The sequence below is a fragment of the Anastrepha obliqua genome, chromosome 1 (genome assembly GCF_027943255.1).
Source record: "Anastrepha obliqua isolate idAnaObli1 chromosome 1, idAnaObli1_1.0, whole genome shotgun sequence".
NCBI lineage: Eukaryota > Metazoa > Arthropoda > Insecta > Diptera > Tephritidae > Anastrepha > Anastrepha obliqua.
This window is the reverse complement of record NC_072892.1, coordinates 25551198-25568993: the sequence shown is the minus strand read 5'-3', so window position 1 is coordinate 25568993 and position 17796 is coordinate 25551198. Positions and strand designations below refer to the sequence as shown.

At 39.8% G+C, this 17796-nt stretch overlaps 1 protein-coding gene across 1 annotated transcript; it reads left to right on the top strand.

The window, feature by feature from the left end:
• The first annotated feature begins 2008 nt into the window (after positions 1-2008).
• Positions 2009-8788, top strand: LOC129245424 (protein pygopus). Its single transcript, XM_054883588.1, has 3 exons — positions 2009-3229; positions 3441-6511; positions 6584-8788. Exons 2-3 carry the CDS (start codon positions 3912-3914, stop codon positions 6702-6704), a joined length of 2721 nt encoding a protein of 906 aa, XP_054739563.1. The 5' UTR covers positions 2009-3229; positions 3441-3911; the 3' UTR covers positions 6705-8788.
• The last annotated feature ends 9008 nt before the right edge of the window (positions 8789-17796 follow it).

The window sequence follows — 17796 nt, the reverse complement described above, 5'->3', positions numbered from 1 at the left end:
TCATTCCATTAACATTCTGTGGTATGAGTGAGCAGCCAAGATTCGAACTTTTGTTATCTTTAAAACTCCAGAGCCAAAAAAATTCTAACTGAATTTTAGCCGTTTTGAAAGGTTTTTGAGATTCTATCTTAAAAAAGCATCTCTAAAAACCCAAATTTTTGGTTAATTTTGTAGACTCCAGCGATAGACAAAATGAATCGGATAAACTGAGTGATTTTTTTTGACAGCTCATCTAACGCAAAAAATCGCCATTTTGCGTTTAATAAACCCTAAAATTTGCCGCTAGAAATTTCTATCAATAAATCAAAGAAAACATTTATATATTTCTTTGTATAGACTAGTCATTTCTTGAAAAAAAAAATTTATTAATAGGAAAATTAATTAAATTAATTCATTTGGTCTTTCAATTTTTAAGTTTTGGTTACAATTCAATGTAAAAACTCATAGTTTTCAAACTTTGTTTATAAGCCTATACAATTTTATTTTCTACAATTCATATAATTTGGAAAAATTGTTTGAGTCAAAAAGCAAAAACAATATACCACTGGCTGTGACAGTCATTATATTGTGTTGGGTGCGGCCACAGCGTATACAGTGAACCAAGGATATATATACATATACATATAATTGTCGCTTACACCCTTTTTGGGTGTTTGGCCGAGCTTCTCCTCCTATTTATGGTGTGTGGGTCTTGATGTTGTGTCACAAATGGAGGGACCTACAGTTTCAAGCCGACTCCAAACGGCAGATATTTTTTTTTATGAGGAGCTTTTTCAAGTAACCAAAAAAAAAAAATGTATATGCATATGTATGCTTATTTAACAATTCCTTTGAATGTATGGGTTGAAAATTTCATTAAGTGTAATAGAAAAAATTGTCATTACTAGAAGCAAACAACTAACACATATAAATAACTTCACATGTAAATTATCGAATAAGCATCTTGCTAATGGCTGGCGCACTGTGTACACTGTGGGTGTGACATTATCAAATATTAAAAAAAAAAATTGGCGCTACTTCTTGTCTCACTACCTACCTAAAATACTTAATTTCCCCTTAAGGTTTCATTATTTTCAACTTCTCCAACAGTATTATTCAAAATCATCATATTATTATTCATGAATTCAATATTTTTCCTATTACAATGGGGTCATTCATTAACACTCTTTCCCTTAGAAGGCTCCGAAATATCAATTTGAGCACACCAAAGTAGCGTTTAAGGTAGTTTCTGGCTTTTAGGTGTCATTTGTTTTAGTTTGACCGCGATATTTGTTACTGAGTAAAACTTTAAGTACACCCGATCTCCATATTGAAACATCGCGAGTAGTTCCACCAAAACGCGCATTACAATTTAATACTTTTAAATTTCCTTAACAAGAATTTCTATAATTATTATTCTTTCAAATAAATATTCATGTAACTATACCGCTTGGGAACACTCAATAGTACCTATCACTGCTGGGAAAGGGAATTCAACTTAAGCTTAAACGGAAAAACTTAGTTTTCCCTCACTGCTTCTATGTCTTCAGCTGATTTGGAAATTTCACGTGCTTGGCCAATGAATCTTTGTCCATATTTCCTTTGTGACACATTTGCCAAAAAGTATTGTCCCACTGACCGCTGGTAGCTTTCTGAAAATAATGGGGATTTTCTTGAAACTATTTACTAAAAAACTGTACAAAGCTTTATTCACCTTGAACGAAAAATGTCAAAGTAGAAAGAAATCACAAAATTTTGGGAAATCTATTTACCGCTCTTTCTCGTATATTACAAAAAAATTCACTCAAAAATAAAAAAATATTGAAAACGCCGAAAAAAACGATTCTATTATCTTGCACACCAAAAGTTGCCCGGTCTGAACGCAGTCTAAGCATAAGAGCAATAAATACAACCCTGTAGTTCAAGCACAAGCATTTTATTCCCCACATTCAGCGTTTTCAACTCCTTGCTCAAAATTAAAGTATTTTTAACGAAAATGTTGAATTCATTTTTAACGAAAGGTGTTGAAATTATGTTTTAACGAAGAATGAGAAGAAAACAAATTATGAATTGAATGGCGTTACTGAAAGTGGAAGGCAGAAATTTATTGTCAAAAATATAACCATTATATCAAAGTTTACATAAATTTGCAAAAAATTGACGTGAAAAACATAACAGTGTACCGTGCTGCCAATCACAGTGGCGAATGTAAAGAGACGCGCCGTGAATCGAAAGTGCCAGCATTCTAGCGGCGGTTTTGTGTGTGCGTGCGTACGTATGTGAACTTTTTATTTGGGAAAGCGAGGATTTTTGGTTGTCGACGACAACAGTCAGCGTATGCAAAACGGTAATAACCATAAAGGTGGTAAATTTGTTTTCCTCGATTTGCAGCTGAATTTGGCCTGGTTAAAGATTGAAGTGCTGTAGTGTATATAATTCACATTGTAAATTGTTGGCGCACGACCGCGCTGTGAAGTGTGCAACGGGGAGTGATTACGATATGCAGCAGATCGCGTTATACACGCTTTGCACAAATTTCGATTTCTGTGCTTAATTTGAATACTCTTCATTTAGTTAACGATTTGTGATCCATGATAGTGCATTTCTTGAGCCTGTGTATGGTGCATTTGCAGAACACTTAGAGAATTTTTAAACAGTAGCACGCGCAAGTGAAACGATAGCAGCAATAGCCGCTATGGCCACAGCAGAAGGAAAGCAGGCAGGCAGAAAAATGTGAGCCGTGCAAAGAGGCTGCGTTGTGAAAGAATAAAAAGAACAAGAAGCAGCAGCAGCACCAACAGAGCTGCTGAAGACAAAACGGCAAAGAGGGCCAACAATAAGAAGCAAAGGAGTAGAAGAGTGAAAAGTTGAAGAAGTGTAGAAGGAAGGTAGGTGAAGAGGAAACAGAAGAAGAAGACTTTTAGAAGGAGAAGTAGCCATAGCAGTAGCAGCAACAGCAATTATTGTTTTGAGCCAATACGAGAGAAATTTCTGTAGAGCATTCAATTTATCTGTGGATTTAAACTATTGAATCTAAAGAAATAAATGGCTGAGTGAAAAATATCAATAGTTTAGTCGTTGAACCAGCAGCAGCCCATGGCTGCAGGCTGCTCGATAAGAAAGCAGCAGTGACGCACGGGATGTACTCAGAAGTGGATGTGACTACTCCGGCTTCCACTTCGACGGTGATTTTTAAATTACGTAGACAAAAATTTTATAAAATCAAAATCTCGTTTCCGGAAATGTACAGGTGAGTGGAAACCATTTTTAATACTTTCGATTTGTCTAAAGAATTCGCTAAGATGATAGAATTGTGTACAAGTCGACTTGTGAATTCGCGTTGACTAGCATATTTTTATACAAATTAATCGATTCACTTCAACTTAACTAACACTTTGCCATGTTTATTTTCCTCCAATTGAAATCCTAATATCTAATCAACATTTATTAATATCTTTCAGATTTGGTGTGTTCCGACATTCTTGCCCTGCTTTCCATTGTAACCCATTGCATTGCCATCTCATCAGCCAACAAATATATTTAAAGGAAACTATATTGCCGACAACTTTAGTGCACTGATATGCGATATTAAACTTCTATGGCGCAAAGCGCTTTGATAGACACTAGACATACGAAATTAAGCACCTGATTGTGCATCCAAATGTGCCATTGCACCAATTACTTAAAACGAAGCCAATACAGAAATCCGCCTGCTGTAAGATTACTCGATTCGCAATACATTTGATTACCTGGCGGCCAGTGGTAAAAGAAATATTAGAAAAGCAGAAAATTTTGTAACCAACTAATACCACTCGTGGCTGCTCTTCAAAGCGCTCTTACACTTATAGAGAGTAGGTGCGCACATACTAGATATTTTCTTTGCGCCTGTGAGATAAAAAGCCGTCACCATTCGGAAGAAAAATACTACGAATATGACCCACCATCTCGGTATGGCTCCATATCGTTTGACGGGTCCAGCGGGTGGGTTATGTCCACCTGATTTTAAGCCGCCACCACCTTCGGATATAATCTCAGCGCCGAGCAATCCGAAAAAGCGACGGAAAACATCTAATGCGAATTCTGTAGCTGCGGCTGCAGCTGCAGCGGCGGCGGCTTCAGCAGCGGCCAATTCCATGCAATCACAAGCACCGCCCACACCTGCAGATTTGTTACCACCGCCACCAATGGGTGGTTTTGGTGATACCATCGTCGCATCAAATCCTTTTGACGACACACCGCCCAGCATGTCGAGCAGCAGCATGTCCAGCATGAATCATATGGTTGGACCAGGACATTTCGGTCCAGGCGGTATGGGTGGTCCACATATGGGTATGGGCGGTCCTCATGGTCCACCACCACACATGCATCCGCATATGCACCCACATCATCCCGGGCCACCGCATCCGCATCATATGGGTGGCCCCCCAATGCGTGGTATGAGTCCGATGGGAATGGGTAGTCCGATGGGCGGACCTGGACATCCAATGGGTCCCGGCGTTGGATTACCACCACACATGAATCATGGACGAGCTGGCGGACCCATGGGCAGTCCTATGGGAGCAATGGCAGCAATGGGAGGAATGAGCCCCATGGGAGGCATGGGAGGACCGAGCATATCACCGCATCACATGGGCATGGGCGGTTTGTCGCCTATGGGAGGCCCAGGGCCTGGCCCCGGTCCCGGACCGAACGGACCACGTGCAATGGGATCACCGATGGGTAATGCGCCTGTAGGAACACCAGTAGGCCCACCAGGAATGTCTCATGGGCCTGGTCAGGGTTCGCCGATGAATTCAATGCCGATGGGCTCGCCTATGAGCAACGCGATGGGCAGCCCACTGGGTCCCCATCCTCCACATCATCAGCAGCAAGCGCAGCAGTCTCAATCTCAACCTCCGCCGCATATGAACAACGGTCAAATGGGTCCCCCACCTATGCACAGTCCTCTGGGTAACGGTCCGACGAATCATAGTCACTTACCGGGCGGCCCAGGACCCGGACCTGGGCCGTCAGGACATGGACAACAGCTTGGCGCCAATATGATGGGTCCTATGGGAGTACCCGGTAGCGGTGCTGGTCCAGGTGGTAACTCACCAGCTGGTGCTGGACCTGCAAATAATTCGAGTAATAGTAATAACAACATTGCGAACAATAGCAACAACAGCAATACTAACAATCAGAACCATCATCTTTCGCCTGCCGCGCGTATGGGTGGAGCGCCGTCTCTGACAAACGGACCTATGCCACCAGCTTCCTCATCAGCAACGACAGTGACGTCATCGGCGTCGTCCATATCTGTACCCACATCTTCACCAGCGCCAGGCGTGAATCCGGCCATGTCCCCGCTACATACTTTAAGTGGGAGTGGTAGTGCAGGCCCCGGACGTAGTCCGGGTATGTTAAATAATGCAGGACCCGGTCCAGGGCCGAGTCCATTGCAATCACCTTCATTGGGGGGTGGCGGTAGCAGTGGAAACATCGGCGCTAGTCCAATGGGCTGTGGTGCGGGTGGCAACTCAACAGGCCTCAATATGGGACCAAGCAGCGGTAGCAGTAGTAATAGCAGTAACACAAACAACAACGGGCCAATGAGCGCGCCCGGTAGTGGGCCAATGGGTGGCCCAATGCAGCAAACGTTGAATGCGAATGTTCCTATGCAGCAGCAGCAGCACCAACAACAACAACAGCAACAGTCTATGTCACACGGCGGCAACGCGAGTATAGGACCTGGTGGTCAAATGCAAATGAACAATAACGGCGGACCGGGTAGTATGGTCTTAATGCCCGGACACGGACCCGGTAGTCAAGGACCCAATTCAGGTCAAGGCCCGACGGGAATGTGCGGAGGTCCCAATCAAATGCTACCACCTCAACAACCACATCTTGGTCCGACGCAACAACAGCTAATGAATCATCCACACCACCATCCCGGTCCTCTGCCGCCACATCTGATGGGCGGCGGGCCAAACGCACATATGCACGGGCCTGGAGGCATGATGCCACCACACATGGGCGGCCCCGGAGGACCGAATCATCCACACCCACCGCATCACATGATGGGAATGCATGGCGGAGGCTCGCATATAGGACATATGGGAGGAGTACCAGGACTAGGCGGGGGTAGTGGACCTGGAGGCATGAACGGACCACCGCATCCACATGGACCTCATCCGCATTCGCATCCACACGGACCGCCACACACGATGGGTGGGCCCAATCCAAATATGTTCGGTCCTGGTGGTCCAATGGGTCCAGGCGGACCTATGAGTGGCCCGATGGGCCCAGGCGGTCCAATGGGTGGACCTATGGGCGGTCCAATGGGTCCCATGGGTGGCCCAATGGGTGGCATGAGTGGACCGAAACCGATGTCTATGGGCACTGGAAAAATGTATCCTCCTGGTCAACCGATGGTTTTTAACCCACAAAATCCAAATGCGCCACCGATCTACCCGTGTGGCATGTGCCACAAAGAAGTGAATGACAATGACGAGGCAGTATTTTGCGAATCCGGTTGTAATTTCTTCTTTCATAGGTGAGTAATTTAAAAATGATACATTTTCCAATGAACCACGCCTAATAATAACGAATACAATTTTATTGGCAGGACGTGTGTGGGTCTTACGGAGGCGGCCTTCCAAATGTTGAAGGATGAAGTGTACGCGGAGTGGTGCTGTGACAAGTGTCTGTCTTCCAAGCCAATACCAATGGTGAAATTTAAGTGTTGAAATTACATACCGAGTTCGCACTAGAGTGTTGGCAGAGAACTTAAATGACAGGCAGAAACATATAGGGCGTCAAACTGACGGAGGTGGAGCGCACATATGTGACCGTCAATAAAGTAAAATGGTTGTTAATGGTGCCGATAAACGTTGAGAGAAGGAACAACAAGGACACGACAAACAACACCAATAGAAAATAATAAATAAACTAAGTTCGGTTAGTGGCAGCGATAGTGAAAATTGTTGACAGCACCTGGTACGCAATGTGCGACCCATTGAAAAAACAAACACATATACTATATATACACGCTCATACACAATCACGTAAACACACTACTTTGTATAAATTAAAGTGAAATGCAAGAAACTAAATAGATTTAAGATTTAAAAAGCCGTTTAATAACAAAATAAATTGAAGGAAAAGTAACACAACACAAAATTGAGAAAAAGTATTGATGAAGATGTGATGCAAAAAGGCGTACACAGCTCAATAAGAGTAACACACGCGCGCAAGCGCAATAAAGTCGACCGAACCGGCGAAACGAAGTTGGGAGAGAATAAGTTCAAATCGGTGCAAACTAAGTTTAAGCTAGAGAGAAGAGCTGAATTTCCCACGGGCATATGAGGCCCTGGTTTGAAAGAAGCCGCAACGTCGCTGGTAGACATTTGCAGTACACAAAACGCTTTCTACTAATTTTCGTCTTTCATTATATTCCAAATATTAATTTTTCTTCGTAGCGCAGGTTTTTAATTATTACGAACGGAATTCACTTACAACGAGTCGGTATAACTAATAGAAATTTATTTCAAGCGAAATTGTTAACGAAATTCAATTTGGAAAAAAATATATTGTATACGTGATTATTGGTTTGAATGTTTCAGAAACTTATTTAAATTAATGACCCAGAAGTATGTGAGAAACGTTGAAAATTTTACATTTCAACTTATTGCGGAATTAGATAAAGCTTTTCTTTTTAAGGAAATTTTTTCATAATTTGGAAAATTTCATTTTTGAAATGTAATACTTTTTTTTACTACGAAGTAAGTAAATTATTAATTAAAATTTACGGTTGGCAAACTTTTTAATTGCATACAACGGTAAAAAAAAACATTATTAAAATTGTACTTCATTAAATTAATTTTATTTGTATGCAATTAAAAATTATAAAATACTTTAAATTGAAAATTATGTGTCTTTAAAAATGTTTTTGTTTGAAAATGTCAACTATCTAATTGGCGATCGGAAGCGGTCAACTTGTTACAATATTGTGTGCAGCAAAAACTTGAGGAAGGCTCCACCGCTTATTGCTGCCTTGCTGTGTGTGTTGCGTTTTACATTTGGGTAATTTTTATTTTACGATTAAAAGATGGCACTATCGCACCATCTTTTTTTTTTTCTTTATAGTTTATATTTTTTTATATCTTATTTTCGTTCACCCTAGTTTCATGTTTGTGTGTATGTACTCTTTTGTTTAATTCCTATCGGTAATGTATGATAACACTGTGAATCAAAGAACTTTCACAGAAATGAAAAATATAAATATAAATAATTTTATAAAAAAAACATATGCATGCATAAGTCGTGAAATGTTATAATAGCAACATAAAAACAAAACGTTAAAACGAAATCATAAATAATTATGAAAAAATAACAGCTGTAATTGTCGAGTTGTAAAATTTACTAACTAAAAAATTAACATAGACTTAGGTTATATACATACATATATTATACAAAAAAATTAAAAATTTAAGTTTGATTGATGTAAAGCGAAGCAAATATTATGCAATAAACGACTAAAAAAATAAAAATTTGAGCGTAAACAAAAATATGCAAACACAAAATACACGCAAACAATGAATAAACAAAGAACCTAAGTAATAGATTATATTAACTGGGAAAGCCAATAATAACGAGAAATAAGCAGTTGTAACAAATAAACTAAAAAAACAAAAAGAAACAACAAGCAACAATTAAATGGACTTCTTTTTAAATGTTATCGCAAATAATACTGAATAAATAAAAAGTAATAATAGAAACTATAAAAATAGATGAGAAGAAAAAATTAATATTAAAGCAAAGAAATCATAATATAGAGATATTAAACAATAAGTTATTTATAATTAAATAAAATTAAAAAAAAAAAAAACAACTTCAATAAATACACAAAAATAAAAAAATTACTAATACCTTCTTCCTCATTTACAAATTTCGATTTCAAATAGGAGTACGCGTAAGCGATTGGCACCCGTCAAAACTACTACGACTTGGATGATTCTTTGTTTAACCCGGGGTTTGTCGCTAGGCAAATAAATTTCAAAGGCCGATGTTGAATGTGAACCACACCTAAACGTCAAGTTTTTTTCTGCATTTCATTTGACATTTTTCAATTTCAGACTAACTCAATTTGAACCATGGAAAGATACACAATCGAGCAACGCGTTAAAGTTATTCAGGCTTATTATGAAAACGGGCGTTCAAATCAAAATGCATATCGCGCACTCGTAATTCGGGATGAGGCACATTTTCACCTCAGTGGATTCGTCAATAAGCAGAATTGCCGCATTTGGGCGAATGATAATCCAAGAGTGATTGCCGAAAAACCAATGCACCCACAAAGAGTGACGGTTTGGTGCGGTTTACGGGCCGGCGGCATCATTGGGCCGTATTTTTTCCAAAATGAGGCCAGTCAGGCAGTTACTGTGTTGTTGTTGTTGTTGTAGCAGCATAAACATTCCCCATACTTACATACGGGGAATGCTGCTGGAATGACAGTCCTTGGCCGGATATAAATCCGGGTCGTTTCGGTACCGTAGAACCGACTGTCGTGGAAACGCCGTTACTGTGAATAGTGTTCGCTATCGTGAGATGATAACGAACTTTTTATGGCCCGAATTGGAAGATATGGATGTGGACGATATGTGGTTTCAACACGACGGTGCCATTTGTCACACAGCTAACGAAACAATGGCTCTTTTGCGCGAAAAATTTAATGCCCGTAATTTCAAGTCGCGGCGATGTCAATTGGCCGCCAAGATCATGTGATTTGACACCGTTGGACTTCTTTCTTTGGGTCTTCTTATTTGAATGAAACGTCGATACGCCGATAAGCCAGCAACAATTCAAGAGCTAAAGGATGAGATAAGTCGGCACATTAACGGCATAAAACCTCAATTATGCCTCAGCGTCATCGAAAATTTGGACCATCGGATGGAGGTGTGCCGCCGAGGCCGCGGCGGTCATTTGGCCGATACCAATTTTATCATAATAAAGAGAAATGGCGGCCGCCGTAGCTGAATGGGTTGGTGCGTGATTACCATTCGGAATTCACAGAGAGATCGTTGGTTCGAATCTCGGTGAAAGCAAAATTAAGAAAAACATTTTTCTAATAGCGGTTGCCCCTCGGCAGGCAATGGCAAACCTCCGAGTGTATTTCTGCCATGAAAAAGCTGCCGTTCGGAGTCGGCTTGAAACTGTAGGTCCCTCCATTTGTGGAACAACATCAAGACGCACACCACAAATAGGAGGAGGTGCTCGACCAAACACCTAACAGTGTACGCGCCAATTATTATTTATTTATTTATTTTTTTTTTTTTTAAAGAGAAATGACAATAATTTCCTAAAAAAAATTGTATTTTATTCAAAATCAACACCGGCCCTTGAAACTTAACCACCCTTCACAAACACAAACGGTCGCAAATGGGTAAAAATTACCACATAATATGTAGGTGTACGAGCATATTTAATTAAATACTTGTTTTACGTAGAGAGTGCGTCTTTTGTTTCTATGCAGAAAGGTACTTGAAGATATTTTGTAGAACAAAAGTTAGAAGTGGTTTTATTACCTCTGTTGTATTTTTTACCCAGTAGCGACGAACGCCGGGTTAAAGCAGCTCTCAGTACATTTAACAGGTGCTTTTAGGTGAACAGAGAACAGACCAGCAGTTAAGTAATGCAAATGTTTCGCTAATCTGAACACAGGGATAGTTGTTGTTGTTGTAGCAGCTTAAACATACATATACGGTGACAGCACTTGGCCGAATACAAATTGGGGTAATGAAGAAACGACGGTCATGGGAACATCGACTACTCTGTCACTAAATCTGAATTATTCTCACTTCAGGGGTTATATAAATAGTTAGAATTTTCAAAAAATCGATTTTTTTAAATTTATTTTTTTCTTAATGTACATATGTTTATGAATACATGAAGAAAATTTAATATCGTTCCGGTGAATATTTTCGAAATTACACGCAAATTTGAAAAGGCGTTTCAGAGTGCTCGTAAAGTGTTTTTCAAACTTTAAACGCGTTTTTTCTCAAAATGGTGTTTTTAAAGTATGTGACCATACTAAACCGATTAGTCCAAAATTTTAAAACGAGATTCTTAGATATCATATATATTTTAGTATTTAATCAAAGATTTGTTCTCACCGATAATTTCTTTTTTTTTTTATAAACAATTTAAAGCCGAAATTTTGGTTAAAAATCGTCTTTTTTTTTGTGCTTTTGAGAAACCGCCATTTTGTCAAAAAAAATGTATTTTGCTTATTCCTTCGATTAATTACTAGATCTAACATTACTTTAACGAAATCTGTTTGGTTTTTTAATTTCAGAGGATCCAGTTCGGAGAAATAGTCGTTACCGCAAAACGTCTTTTGTGAGAGGAGCTCCCCGGAGTTCAGCTGTAGCTCCTTTCCAAATAAATATTTTTACTAATACTAAGTCTTAACATACAGTTAAAAGATAACATAATATGTGTGCAAATTTTTAGATCAATAAATTTAAAAGTTTTCTCAGAAAATTTTCTGGAAAACTCGCTTTTTTTCGGCCTTCTAACTATAGATAACTCCTTAAAGTAGCTGTTGGCGGTTCAGTATTTTTAGCTGAATTTTATTACTATAATTGAATAAATATTTATAAGAAAATATCAAGAGGCTTTTGACTTTCAGTTGACGTCAAGAAATAAGGGCCACATAGCGTTTGCTTTTTGAACTACCTATTTTTTTGAGAATGGTAACACAAATGACATGTCAAATGTGTTCATAATTTACTTAAAGAATTGACATTTACGAAATGGGACGCTTTACGCTTAAACAAAATTGGGAAATATTGAAAACCTATTTCCAAAGTGGTGAGTCTTCTTCTTCTTTTCTGATTTTCACATCGGTGGCTACGTCAATAAGCAAAATTGTCGGATTTGGGGCTCAGAAAATCCACACTGAAAATCCAATTACTGTAGAGAAGCAAACGCATCCACAACGAGTCACTGTTTGGTGCGGTTTTTGGTCTGGCGGCCTCATCGGGCCATTTTTTTTCGAAAGTGAACGAGGAGCCGCGGTTACAGTAAATGGCGAGCGTTACCGTGACATGCTCAACGAGTTGTTTCCAAAAATTGAAGAGGATGACATGGACGACATTTGGTTTCAACAGGACGGTGCAACTTGTCACACTGCCAAAGTTACACTCGAACTTTTGGCTATCGTTTTTGAAAACCGAATAATCAGCCGAAATTCCGATATCAATTGGCCGCCTCGGAGCTGTGTTTTAAGCTCGTCGGACTAGGAGCCGTGAGGAGCCGTTAAGGACAAATGCTATGCGAACCATCCAGAGACGATTGATGCTTTAAAACACGAAATCGAAGTTGCCATTCATGAAATTGGAGTCCAAACAATCGAAAATGTGCTTAAAAATTGGGTTGATTGAATGGCCTACCGTAAAGCCAGTCGTGACAGTCATTTGAACGATACTATTTTTCATTCATAAATGACAATGTTCAATCTTCAAAATAAAATAAAAAGTTTGAAAAAAATTTTTTTTATAGCCGATTCAAAAAGCCAATTTTACATGGCCCACCCTATACATGCCCTATGATCAAAAAGTACCGGGAAGGTGATGTTGACTGTTTTCTTCGATTGCCAAGGCGTAGTACACCATGAGTACCTTCCATCGGGCCAGACAGTCAATAAAGAATATTATTTATCCGTTTTGAAGCGTTTGAGAGATGCTGTACGTCGCAAACGGCCGAAAATGTGGGCAAACAATTCTTGGATTTTGCATGATGATAACGCGCCATCGCACCGATTCCAAATTGTGCTGGATTATTTGACCAAACACCGAGTAAATACCGTTCAAGCACCGTGTTCACCTGATATGGCCCCGTCTTTTTGTTTCCCAAGTTGAAGTTACCACTTCGTGGAAAGAGGTTTCAGTCGATAGAGGAGATCAAAGAGATTGCGACGAAGGAGCTGAAGACCATGCTTTTGTTGGCCTACCAGGGGTGCATGGAAGACTGGGCTAAACGTTGGCACATGTGTGTTGCTTCAGAGGGGTCATATTTTGAAGGAAGTTGTCCACAAGAGAGTCCTGTGAAAATTGGCTCTCCGAGTTTTTTAGGGAAGCGAGCTTCTATAAGAGGGGCATTATGAAGTTGGCATCTCGTTGGGAACTCGTCATCGAACAAAACGGCGCATATTTGACTTAAATCGCATTATTATAACCAATTTTATGAACAATTGAAAATTCGATAAAAATACCGCAAGACTTTTTTGACAACCTTATATATACACTGTGACATATACATACTTTTCTATCCTATTATAGAAACTTTTTTAAACATTCAATAGAGTTGCTTATGAAAAGCTTTCGCGTTTTTAAGAGCTGCCTACGTAGCTTTAATTTTTTAAAGACCGAAAATATAAAGCTTTTCAAAATCCAATTTTATTCTAAATATTACTATCGATAGAAAAATCCAACTGAAAGGTGTTTGATCGAGATCCGCGACCGATTTGTAGCACGCGTCTTGATGTTCCACAAATGGGAGCCGACCCTGAACGGCAAATGGTTTTTATGAGGAGCTTTTTCATGGCAGAAATACACTCTGAGGTTTGTCATTGCCTGCCGAGGGGCGACCGCTATTAAAATAAACTTTTTCTATCATTTTGGTATTTCATCACGGAGACTCGTACCTACGCACTCCCGATTGGTAGTCACGCACCAAACTATTTGACGACGGCTCTGATGGCTATACCGAAAAAAGAGTTCCAGTAATGGTGGAGACTGTACTTTGAAGGTGATAATATCATTTTGGAAAAATATACTTTTATTTAGAGTTTTCTGAATATATTCCAGGCACTTTTAGATCAAAGCGGTTAAACCATTCGACTCGAAATGTTAAAACCTCTTAACTAGATGGTCAAGTACTTCAATAAGCTTGCCATTTTGGCAATTTATTTGCTTATATTTGGTCCTAAGGTCCACCCGGAGTTAAAGGATATTATTTTTTTTTTTTCTAGCATAAGTGGGCAGTTTCAGCGAAACCACAATGGAGCCTTGTGTGTCCTAGCTATAGGGTGATCCAGTAAGAAATTTAAGTAAAACAATAACGATGTGAGATATGAAATAGATTCTGACCTTATTTTGAAGCTATATTCATGCCAATATGGATGGAATAGCACATCATTCCAATCGTCACCTCTGCTTGCTGGCAGTGCTTTGTACGATCGGTCCAATTTTTAATGCCTTAGTTCCATGTGTCTGACGTTATTCCGGCAATAGAGTTTCGAATCCTTCCTCGAGCTCGTACGAAGGAAGAAGTTGGTTTATTAGCGCAGACTTGGACTTGACGTAGTCCCAGAAAAAATAATCAAGACTAATGATCGCGTCTGTCAAATGATGAATGCTCGTTATGAGATCACTCATTTGTAAAATTTCTCCTCCCCAAGTTCGAACGTTGCTTCGCTTGCATGTCATGTAACGACGGTTAAAACCGTCATTCGTAACTTTGACATTTGCTCAGGCATACAAATTGGAGAAAACTGTCCCTCGGATATGGTAATAAAAATATTATTGAAGCCGATTCGAAGTCGAGGGCCGAAATTATTGTAAGAATTCTCTTTAAAAAAATTCCTTATTTTCACTCTCTCTCCTTACATCTCTCACTCACCTGATCTATTTACAGTTACGTCACGGTATTGTTTGGCAATTTTTCGACTTGGATCTGCGTAATCTTGTATTATCTTGTCAATGGTCTGCGGCAACTATTTGTGATGCGCTAATTTTCTTTTTTCAGAGATTTGGTGCTACAGGCTTTGGCAAAAACACTTAGAAGTGAACCAAACGTTTTATGAAAATGATTGTTCTACAAGAAGTGCGTTGCGAGCATTGTACATCGAGCGAGGAGGCACATTTTCACCTTAACGGATACGTTAACAAGTAAAACTTCCACATTGAAGGTACAGGAAATCCGCATGTCATTAAAGAAAAACCTATGCGCCCACAACGATTCACTGGTTAGTGGGGTTTTTGGAATGCCGAATTCATCAGACCGTACTGTTACCGCTATCGCTATTATCGTGACATGAAAACAAACTTTGGATGGCCTGAATTAGATGACATGGACGTGGGCAGTATGTGCTTTCAACAGGACAGTGCACTTGCAATTGTCCCTATTGCGAACGAAGTTCCCAGGACGCATTACCTCGCGAAAACATTGGAATTCTTTCTCTGGGGTTACGTGAAAAGCATGAACTATGCCAATAAGCCCGAAATAATTCTAGAGCTGAAAAACGGAATCAAACGCGTGTTAAACTATATTCACCCCAAAAAAGTCAGAAAGTCATAGTTAACTTTGACATGTGCATCCTGTTTCGCCAGAGTAGTCTGAGGGGCATTAATAGGATATTATGTTTCATATATAAATTCCACAGACAATAAATCATTGAGAAATAAAAAAAATCATTGCGACAAGTTTTGTTGCGTTTTATTAAATTTTATTTTAAATTAAAATTTTAACTTCAATTTTATTTTATTTAAAAAATTTTTATTTTATAAAATAAAATCTGCGGTCTTATTGAATCACCCTGAATATCTTTATTGTGTGGAAACTCCGTCGATTGTGACAGAAGCAATGCGATATCAGCTCCAACCAGCAATTTCATTTCCTCTCTGTAAAATGAGTAAAAGAAAACCTGTCTCTCTGCCACCACTCAGTACGTAAATCGCTCTGAGTTTACGACACAGTTATGGTGCTCACATTCACAGTTGTTTTCTGCTCAATTTGTATCCTACGGGCAACGGAAAGGGACTACGTTGGTGAGTGTGAGCACCATTACTGGATTTCCGGGCAATAGTTGGTGATCCTTTGGTCAGGTGTTCAGCGCAGCATTACTCTATTTCTTGCTGGTGGAAGCTGAAGGATATTTTACTTCTGATTATAAATCTTTACGAATCCGAAGAGGAACTCGGCCAAACATCCAAAAAGGGTGAAAGCGTTAATTATATACATATATAAGGTTGTCAAAAAAGTCTTGCGGTATTTTTATTGAATTTTCAATTGTTCATAAAATTGGTTATAATAATGCGATTTAAGTCAAATATGCCCCGTTTTGTTCGATGACGAGTTCCCAACGAGATGCCAACTTCATAATGCCCCTCTTATAGAAGCTCGCTTCCCTATTGTCAAAAAACTCGGAGAGCCAATTTTCACAGGACTCTCTTGAGGACAACTTCCGACTACCAAGCTCGTTCGCCATGGACAGAAATAGATGGTAATCACTTGGTGCGAGATCCGGACTATACGGTGGATGCAAAAGAACCTCCCATTCGAGCCCCCGGAGCTTCTGGCGCGTCACCAAAGATGTGTGTGGCCTGGCGTTGTCCTGATGGAAGACAATTCGGCCTCTGTTGATCAAAGATGGCCTCTTCTGCATGAGTGCTGCATTCAAGCGGTCCAGTTGTTGGCAGTACAGGTCCGAATTGAGCGTTTGGCCATAGGGGAGCAGCTCATAGTGGATGATTCCCTGCCAATCCCACCAAACACACAGAAGAACCTTCCTGGCCGTCAATCCAGGCTTGGCCACCGTCTGGGCAGCTTCACCGCTTTTCGACCACGACCGTTTGCGCTTCACGTTGTCGTAAGTGACCCACTTTTCATCGCCAGTCACCATCCGCTTCAAAAACGGGTCGATTTTGTTGCGATTCAGAAGCGATTCGCATGCATCCATATGGGCAAAAATGTTTTTTTGCGTCAAGTCGTGTGGCACCCATACATCGAGCTTCTTTTTGAATTCAAGCTTCTTCAAATGGTTTATAACGGTTTGATGACTCATGCCCAGCTCTTGGCCGATGCAATTTTTGACGACAGGCCTTCCGGACCGTGGCGCATCTTCGATCACCTCTGCACCAGAACGAAAACGTTGAAACCATCGTTGTGCGGTGGAAATGGAAACTGTATCGGGTCCATAAACTGCACAAATCTTATTGGCAGCATGAGATGCATTTTTGCCTTTATCGTAGTAGTACTGTAAAATATGCCGTATTTTCTCTTTATTTTGCTCCATGTTTGCGACGCTATAACTCACGAACGACTAAAAGCAAACAACAATTAATCAAACACGTGTTAGCACGTGAAAATAGCTTTCCAAAAAGCTCTAGTGTGAACCGATGCGACGAATACAACTAGAACTACGCGCTTGCAAAGACAAGCTTGCGGAAATACCGCAAGACTTTTTTGACAACCTTATATAACGGGTGATCAGATTGGAGGTACTTCTTCCAATAGATATTTTTGGCGCCAATGTAACAGTGAATAGCGAATGCTATCGCGCTATGATAGACAACTTTTTGATGCCGACAATTCAAACCCATGATCTCCACAACAGGTGGTTCGCACAAAACGGCGCTACTTGCCAAACAGCCATAAAATTTATATCTCGTCTCGCATCGGGGCATGGTCACCAAGATCGTGTGTTATCACACCTTTGGACTTTTATTTTTGGGTTATGTAAAGTCTAAATGCTTTATGGATAAACCAGCTCGGATTGAGACTTTGGAACCCTGATGTTGGCTAAAGTTATAAAAGAGATACCGACCGAAGTCCTCCAGCGAGTCATTCAAAATTGGTGTTTACGGCCAATATTTGAAAAGGATTGTCTGTAAAAAATAATTGGCATGAATGGTTCTACACGAAAATAATAAAGATTGCCAAATCAATTTGAATTTTCGTTGGCATTTTATGTATGTAGTATGGATTTCATTACTACTTCTTTTGCACGCTTCTTTGAGAAAATATTTAGAGTTCTTTCATCTTAAAAGATTTTTA

Bases quoted from the DNA above. Each gene is read 5' to 3' on its own strand.
- LOC129245424 (XM_054883588.1), top strand. From the start codon at position 3,912: ATGACCCACCATCTCGGTATGGCTCCATATCGTTTGACGGGTCCAGCG. The intron at 6,512-6,583 runs GTGAGTAATTTA...TTTTATTGGCAG, and splicing joins TGTAATTTCTTCTTTCATAG to GACGTGTGTGGGTCTTACGG.